Raw genomic sequence first — 8,650 nt, 5'->3', positions numbered from 1 at the left:
CCGGTTTCCTTCCACACCCCAAATATGTACAGGTTAGGTGGGTTGGCCATGGTAAATTGCCCCTTTGTGTCCGAGGATATGTAGATTCAGGGGATTAGTGGGGCAAATATGTGAGGTTACATGGATAGGGCCTGGGTGGGATGATCTGTTGGTGGGAACTACAGACCAGTGAGTCTCATGTCAGTGATAGGGAAACTATTAGAGGAACTTCTGAAGGAGAGCATCTATCTCCACTTGGAGAGGCATAGCTTGATCAGGAATAACCAGCATGGCTTCAGCAGAGGGAAGTCATGCCTAACAAATTTGACTGAATTTTTGAGGAGGTGACCAGGTGTGTAGATGGGGATAGTGCTGTCGCTGTTGTTTATGTGGATTTCAGCAAAGTCTTTGACAAGGTCCCACATGGGAGACTTGTAAAGAAGGTAAATTCACATGGGATTCAGGGTAATATGATAAAGTAAATTCAAAATTGGCTCAGTTGTAGAAGACAGAGGGTGATGACAGAAGGCTGCTTTAGTGCCTGGAAGCTAGTGTCCAGTGGCGTACCACAAGGTTCGGTGTTGGGCCCTCTATTATTCATCATTGATATAAAATAAATTGATGACTATGTGGGGGGTAGGAATAGTAAGTTTGCAGTTGGCACAAAGGTTGGCCGGATGGTTAACAGTGAGCAGAGTGTCTTGGGCTACAAGAAGATATAGACAGAATGGTCAAGTGGGCAGATAAGTGGCAGATGGAATTTAACCCTGAAAACCATGAGGTGATACACTTTGGAAAGAGTAATTTGACAAGAAAGCATTCAATGAATGGTAGGACATGAGGAAGTTCTGTGTAACATAAGAACATAAGAATTTGGAGCAGGAGTATGCCGTCTGGCCCTCAAGCCTGCTCTGCCATTCAATAAGATCATGGTTGATCTTTTCGTGAACTCACCTCTACTTACCTGCCCGCTCACCATAACCCTTAATTCCTTTACTGTTCAAATATTTATCTACCCTTGCCTTAAAAATGTTCAATGAGGTCGCCTCAACTGTGTCACTGGGCAGGGAATTCCACAGATTCACAACCCTTTGTGTGGAGAAGTTCCTCCTTTACTCAGTCCTAAATCTGCTCCCTCTTATTTTGAGGCCATGCCTTCTAGTTCTAGTTTCACCTATCAGTGGAAACAACTCCCCACTTTGATCTTACCTATTCCTTTCATAATCTTATATGTTTCTATAAGATCTCCGCTCATTCTTCTGAATTTCAATGAATATAGTCCCAGTTTACTCAGTCTCTCCTCATAAGCCAACCCTCTCAACTCCGGAATCAACCTAGCGAATCTCCTCTGTATCCCCTCCAGTGCCAGTCTATCCTTTCTCAAGTAAGGAGACCAAAACTGTACACAGTACTCCAGGTGTGGCCTCACCAGCACCTTATACAGCTGCAACATAACCTCACTGTTCTTAAACTCCATCCCTCTAGCAATGAAGGACAAAATTCCATTTGCCTTCTTAATTACCTGCTGCACCTGCAAACCAACGTTTTGTGATTCATGCACAAGGACACCCAGGTCCCTCTGCACAGCAGCATGCTGCAATTTTTTTACCATTTAAATAATAGTCCATTTTGCTGTTATTCCTACCAAAATGGATGACCTCACATTTATCAACATTGTATTTCATCTGCCAGACCCTCTGTGGTGGACCTCAGTTGTGCCTTTGTCCTATATGGACCACCGTTGTGTGTGTTTGTCATACCTGGACACATCCCCTCCCAGTTTGGTTCCTCCCCTCAGCACCTAGTATAAAGGTGGCTGTCTCCTCCCCCTTGTTCAGTCCAGGTCGGTTATTTGTTGGGATCTGCTCCTGATTCTGTTGTGAATAAAAGCCTACACTTATATTGGCATATCGGCAGTCTTTCGCCTTATTGATAGCGCATCAATTTTATTCACAACAGTTACTAGTATGGAGCAGTTTCTAAAACCCGACAAGTTAGCATTAGACCCTCAAGAGGTTGGAGCCTCTGATAAATTTGATCATTGGTTGGACTGCTTCGAAGCATTCATCGACACCACTACGGCCATCGACACCGACGCTGCTAAACTCCACGTGCTCCGCGCCCGGGTAAGCGAAACTGTCTATGGAATCTTCCGGGACGCTGCTACTTACGCGGACGCTATCGAACTCCTAAAAGGGCAGTTCCGAAAGAGCCCTAACGTGGTTTACGCCAGACACCTCCTAACTACCCGCAAACAGCAGCCAGGAGAATCGTGCGCCCAATTTCTGCGCGCCCTGCGAGTCCTCGCCCGAGCATGCGACTGTAAGGCTGTTTCAGCAGCTCAGAACACGGAGGATCTGATCCGCGACGCCTACGTTGCGGGCATTGAGTCTACATACATCCAGCAGCGTCTGCTGGAACAAGATGACCTAGACCTCCGGAAAACGGCCACGATGGCTGAAACGTTAGAAGCAGCCTCCCATAATCTCGGGTCTTACCTTGGATCCCGTTCCACCGACGGCTCCACTGCGACGGCTGCTCCAGCAGGGCCCAAATGTTACTTTTGTGGCCTCCCTAAGCACCCTCGGCGTCACTGCCCGGCAAAGGACGCGATTTGCTCCGGATGCGGTAAGCTCGGCCACTTTGTTAAAGTCTGCCGAGCAAAGCCGCTTCTGAAGACTTGTGGAGCCATGTGTGCTCCGAGGGCGCGGCCATCTTTGATGCAGGCGGCGGCTGCGCGCGAATCGCCATCTTTGATGCGGTCACCGGAAGTGCGGGAATCACCATCTTTGATGCGGTCACCGGAAGTGCGGGAGTCGCCATCTTTGAGACTGGCATCAAGGCAAGCTGAGCAGGAAGCTTCATCCGTGACGTCATCAGACGGCGACGAGGATGGATTCTTCTTTAATTCAACAGTGGCATCGATTTGCCTGGACCAGTCGCAGCCACATCAACTCTCCAAGTCCATAATGGAGATCAAGGTAAATGGTTATGCAGAAAACTGCCTGTTTGACTGTGGGAGCATGGAAAGTTTTATACACCCTCGCACAGTGCGTCAATATGCCCTTCCCGTGCGACCCTGGAGCCAGACCATCTCCATGGCCTCGAATTCCCACTCAGTGGAGGTCCTCGGGTGCTGCTTGGTGACGCTGACGGTACAGGGCACAGTCTACGAGCGTTTTCGGCTCCTCGTGCTGCCGCGACTCTGCGCTGCTGTACTGCTGGGGTTAGATTTCCTCAGCCATCATAGAAGCGTCATCCTGCAGTATGATGGCCCTTATCCCCCGCTCTCCATCTGCAAGGCGCCGTCACGGCAGCGCCCCTCGCGCACCACCTGCAGTCTCTCGACCCTCAAGATCACCCCCCCCCCCGTTATTTGATAACCTCACCCTGGATTGTAGGCCTATAGCCACCAAGAGTAGGCGCTATAGTGCGGATGACCGGGCCATCATTCGGTCCGAGGTACAACGTTTGCTCCAGGAAGGGATTATCCAGGCCAGCACCAGCCCCTGGAGGGTGCAAGTGGTCGTAGTTAAATCGGGGGAGAAACACCGCATGGTGATTGACTACAGCCAGACCATAAACAGGTATACCCAACTAGATGCATATCCTCTTCCCCGTATCGCGGACATAGTCAACCGCATCGCGCACTATAGGGTTTTTTCAACGATCGATTTGAAATCGGCTTACCACCAGCTCCCTATCCGCTCGGAGGATCGCCCATACACTGCCTTTGAGGCGGATGGCCGCCTCTACCAGTTCCTCCGAGTCCCCTTTGGTGTCACCAATGGGGTCTCAGTCTTCCAACGGGCCATGGATCAAATGGTGGACCAGCACGGACTACGGGCCACTTTCCCGTATCTGGATAACGTCACCATCTGCGGCCATGACCTGCAGGACCATGATGCCAACCTACAAAAATTCCTTCGTACGGCCACTCTCCTGAACCTCACATACAATGAGGCGAAGTGTGTTTTCCGGACACGCCGCCTCGCCATCCTTGGGTACGTGATAGAAAATGGTGTCCTTGGCCCCGACCCAGCCCGTATGCGTCCCCTTATGCAGCTTCCCCTCCCTACTACCCTCAAAGCACTGAGGAGATGCCTGGGCTTCTTCTCCTATTATGCCCAGTGGGTTCCCCGTTACGCAGATAAAGCCCGTCCGCTCCTAAAATCGACCTCTTTTCCCCTGGCGGAGGAGGCCTGTCGGGCCTTCGGTGACATCAAAGCGGACATCGCGAAGGCCGCGATGCATGCTGTGGACGAATCCATCCCATTCCAAGTGGAAAGTGATGCATCTGACTTTGCCCTAGCTGCCACCCTTAACCAGAGGGGCCGTCCGGTGGCCTTCTTTTCCCGGACCTTACAAGGCCCTGAGATCCGACACTCCTCGGTCGAGAAGGAGGCCCAGGCCATCGTGGAAGCCGTCCGGCACTGGCGCCATTATCTCGCGGGCCAACAATTCACCTTAATTACGGACCAGCGGTCAGTTGCCTTCCTGTTTAACACCAGGCAAAAGGGCAAGATTAAGAATGACAAGATTTTGCGGTGGAGGATTGAGCTCTCCAACCTACAGATATGACATCATGTACCGGCCCGGGAAGCTCAATGAGCCCCCAGACGCCCTGTCCCGTGGATCATGTGCCAGTGCCCAACTAGACCAGCTACAGTCCCTCCATAACGACCTCTGTCACCCGGGTGTCACCAGATTTTTCCATTTTGTCAAGTCCCGTAACCTGCCCTTCTCCCTTGAGGAAGTCCGGACGATTACCAGGCAATGCAGGGTCTGCGCTGAGTGCAAACCGCAGTTCTACCGGCCAGGTAGGGCGCACCTTGTAAAGGCCACTCGCGCGTTCGAGCGCCTTAGCGTTGATTTTAAAGGCCCCCTCCCCTCCTCTAACCGCAATGTTTATTTCCTGAATATCATTGACGAATACTCACGTTTCCCTTTTGCCTTCCCCTGCTCGGACATGACCACGGCTACAGTGATTCGGACCCTGAACAAGCTCTTCACCCTGTTCGGCTTCCCAGCCTATATTCATAGCGACCGTGGGTCCTCTTTCATGAGTGACGAGCTGAGGCAGTACCTGCTCGCCAAAGGCGTTGCCTCCAGCCGCACCACTAGCTATAACCCCAGGGGCAATGGTCAAGTAGAGCGGGAGAACGCAACCGTCTGGAAGGCCATTCTATTAGCGTTACGGTCTAGGGGCCTTCCAGTCAGCCGTTGGCAAGACATCCTTCCGGACGCATTACGTTCCATTAGGTCACTCTTGTGCACAGTGACCAATACGACCCCTCACGAGCGGATGTTTTCATTTCCCAGGAAGTCCTCCTCGGGTACTTCGCTCCCGGATTGGCTGATGTCCCCGGGACCCGTCCTGCTTCGGAAGCATGTCCGGACCCATAAGGCAGATCCCTTGGTCGAGGAGGTCCAACTGCTCCATGCTAATCCTCAATATGCTTATGTAGCGTACCCTGATGGGTGGGAGGACACGGTTTCTGTCCGTGACTTGGCACCCGCGGGTGCCCCGGAGGTCACCACATCCTTCCTCCCTCAGTCCCTGTCCCCAATGTAGTGTGCCCAGAGCCTGTTGCAGCCCCCCACCCCCCAGCTCCGGTTCCCACTGTTCCCCATACGCCACCAGGGCCACTGCTCATTCCTCTCGCCCCTATGTACAGCTCGCTTGAGTCGCCGGAGCCGTCGCCACGCAGTACCCGACGACTGGACGGGACGACGGATCGGTCCGCTTCACACCACCCAGCGCCTTCTCTCGACGCTCACTGTACGGAGCCTGGGCCGACATCGCTCCCTGCTCGGACGACTCTGCGACCTGCACTATGACGATCGCGACGACGGATCAAGCCACCGGTTCGTCTGGACTTGTGATATTGTTTCCGCTTCACCCCCGTGTTGTTTTTTTAAAAGGAAGGGGTGAATGTGGTGGACCTCAGTTGTGCCTTTGTCCTATATGGACCACCGTTGTGTGTGTTTGTCATACCTGGACACATCCCCTCCCAGTTTGGTTCCTCCCCTCAGCACCTAGTATAAAGGTGGCTGTCTCCTCCCCCTTGTTCAGTCCAGGTCGGTTATTTGTTGGGATCTGCTCCTGATTCTGTTGTGAATAAAAGCCTACACTTATATTGGCATATCGGTAGTCTTTCGCCTTATTGAGAGCGCATCACCCTCGCCCACTCACCTAAACTTTCTATATCCGTTTGCAGACTTTCAGCGTCCTCTGCACACTTTGCTCTGCCACTCATCTTAGTGTCATCTGCGAATTTTGACACACTACACTTGGTCCCCAACTCCAAATCATCTATGTAAATCGTAAATAATTGCGGCCCCAAAACTGATCCCTGAGGCACACCACTAATCACTGATCGCCAACCAGAAAAACACCCATTTACCCCCACTCTTTGCTTTCTGTTAGTTAACCAATCCTCTGTCCATGCTAATACATTACCCGTAGCACCATGCGCCTTTATCTTATGCAACAGACTTTGGTGCGGCACCTTGTCAAATGCCTTCTGGAAATCCAGATACACCACATCCACAGGTTCCCCATTGTCCACTGGGCACGTAATGTTCTCAAAGAATTCCACCAAATTAGTCAAACATGACCTGCCCTTCATGAACCCATGCTGCATCTTCCCAATTGGACATTTGTATCCAGATGTCTCGCTATTTCTTCCTTGATGATAGATTCAAGCATTTTCCCTACTACAGAAGTTAAGCTAACCGGTCTATAGTTACCCTCCTTTTTTAAACAGTGGCATCACATTTACTGTTTTTCAATCTGCGGGAACCGCCCCAGAGGCCAGCTAATTTTGGTAAATTACCACTCATGCATTTTCTATTTCCCCCGCCATCTCGTTTAGTACCCTGGGATGCATTCCATCAGGACCAGGAGACTTATCTACCTTTAGCCCCATTAGCTTGTCCAACACTACTTCTTTTGTGATAATAAAGAACAAAGAACAATACAGCACAGGAACAGGCCCTTCGGCCCTCCAAGCCCGCGCCGCTCCCCGGTCCAGGATTGAATCCTGAATCCAGGATCCCTGCCCAATTTTCCAGCCTATCTACATCCTAATATCCTATCCACCGAGCTGTCCCTCACAGCTACGATGCTTTGTTCATCACAACCTATTAACTCACCCCCACCCCCCCATTCCAGACCATGTGATCTCCAGGGAGAGGCGAAAACCCAGAGTGAAAACCCCAGGGCCAATATGGGGGAAAAAAATCTGGGAAATTCCTCTCCGACCCCCTGAGGCGATCGAAACGAGTCCAGGAGATCACACTGGCCCTGATCAGAAAATGCTTCCCAACCCTATTCATTTCCACTTCTGCTTTACGAACACCATCTGAATTCCCTGCCCCCGAGACAGGTTCCCAACTATCCTCAGTTTCTAGGTCCTCACCTGCCATAGCCGTCTTGTCATAAATTTTTGGCATGTTATTTGTGTCTTCCACTGTGAAAACCGACACAAAATACCTGTTCAATGCTTCAGCCATTTCCATATTTCCAGTTATTACATCCCCCCTTCTCATCTGCTGAAGGCCCAATGTTTACTTGAGCCACTCTTTTTCATTTTATATATCTGTAGAAATCTTTGCTATCTGTTTTTATATTCTAAGCTAGTTTACTCTCATAATCCATCTTACTTTCCTTTAAAGCTTTTTCCGTGGCTTTCTGCTGACCTTTAAAGATTTCCCAATCCTCTTGTTTCCCACTAATCTTTGCCACTTAGATATCCATGGCTGAGTATCTCTTCCTACAGTCCTTCCTTATCACTGGTATATATTTTTGCTGAGCACTGTGAAAAATTGCTTTGCAAGTCCTCCACTGTTCCTCAATTGTCCCACTATAAAGTTTTTGTTCCCAGTCTACTTAGCCAACTCCTCCCTCATCCCATTGTAGTCTCCTTTTGTTTAAGCACAAGACACTATTGGATTTTACATTCTCACGCTCCATCTGTAAAAACAAAGGGACCTTGGCATGTTTGTCCACAGATCTCTCAAAGCGGGAGGGCATATTAGTTGGGTGGTGAATAAGGCATTTGGGACACTTGCCTTTATCAATCGAGGCATAGATTACAAAAGCAGGGAATTCATGTTGGAGTTGTATAGAAGTTTGGTGAGGCCACGGCTAGAGTACTGTGTGCAGTTCTGGTCACCATATTATCAGAATGATATGATTGTACTGGAGGGTGTGCAAAGGAGATTCACCAGGATGCTGCCTGGGATGGAAAATTTAAATTATGAAGAGAGGTTGTGTAAGCTTGGGTTGTTTTCATTGGAGCAGAGAAGACTAAGGGGGCGACCTGATCGAGGTGTACATGATAATGAGAGACATGGACATGGTGGATAAGGAGCAGCTGTTCCCCTTAGTTGAAGGGTCAGTCACAAGGGGACCATAAGACCATAAGACATAGGAGCGGAAGTAAGGCCATTCGGCCCATCGAGTCCACTCCACCATTCAATCATGGTTGATTTCAACTCCATTTACCCGCTCTCTCCCCATAGCCCTTAATTCCTCGAGAAATCAAGAATTTATCAATTTCTGTCTTGAAGACGCTCAACGTCTCGGCCTCCACAGCCCTCTGTGGCAATGAATTCCACAGACCCACCACTCTCTGGCTGAAGAAATTTCTCCTCATCTCTGTTC

General features: G+C 50.2%; 1 protein-coding gene across 2 annotated transcripts; it reads left to right on the top strand.

Moving 5' to 3' along the window:
- The first annotated feature begins 220 nt into the window (after window positions 1-220).
- On the top strand, window positions 221-6,125 carry LOC144492397 (uncharacterized). Of its 2 annotated transcripts, none has more exons than XM_078210407.1 (2): window positions 221-2,960; window positions 5,658-6,125. In XM_078210407.1, exons 1-2 carry the CDS (start codon window positions 1,947-1,949, stop codon window positions 5,664-5,666), a joined length of 1,023 nt encoding a protein of 340 aa, XP_078066533.1. In that variant the 5' UTR covers window positions 221-1,946; the 3' UTR covers window positions 5,667-6,125. The 2 variants fall into 2 exon arrangements, with proteins under 2 accessions (XP_078066533.1, XP_078066532.1); XM_078210406.1 differs by having other exon boundaries at window positions 227-2,960; window positions 5,302-6,125.
- Window positions 6,126-8,650: the final 2,525 nt, after the last annotated feature.

The sequence above is a fragment of the Mustelus asterias genome, chromosome 4 (genome assembly GCF_964213995.1).
Source record: "Mustelus asterias chromosome 4, sMusAst1.hap1.1, whole genome shotgun sequence".
NCBI lineage: Eukaryota > Metazoa > Chordata > Chondrichthyes > Carcharhiniformes > Triakidae > Mustelus > Mustelus asterias.
Note: the sequence above shows the minus strand (reverse complement) of the source record. Positions and strands in the feature narration are given on the sequence as shown.

Excerpts from the sequence above, each read along its gene's own strand:
- LOC144492397 (XM_078210406.1), top strand. The coding sequence starts at position 1,947 with ATGGAGCAGTTTCTAAAACCCGACAAGTTAGCATTAGACCCTCAAGAG. Across the intron at positions 2,961-5,301 it reads AGTCCATAATGGAGATCAAG|GAAGTCCTCCTCGGGTACTT; the intron begins GTAAATGGTTAT and ends TTCATTTCCCAG.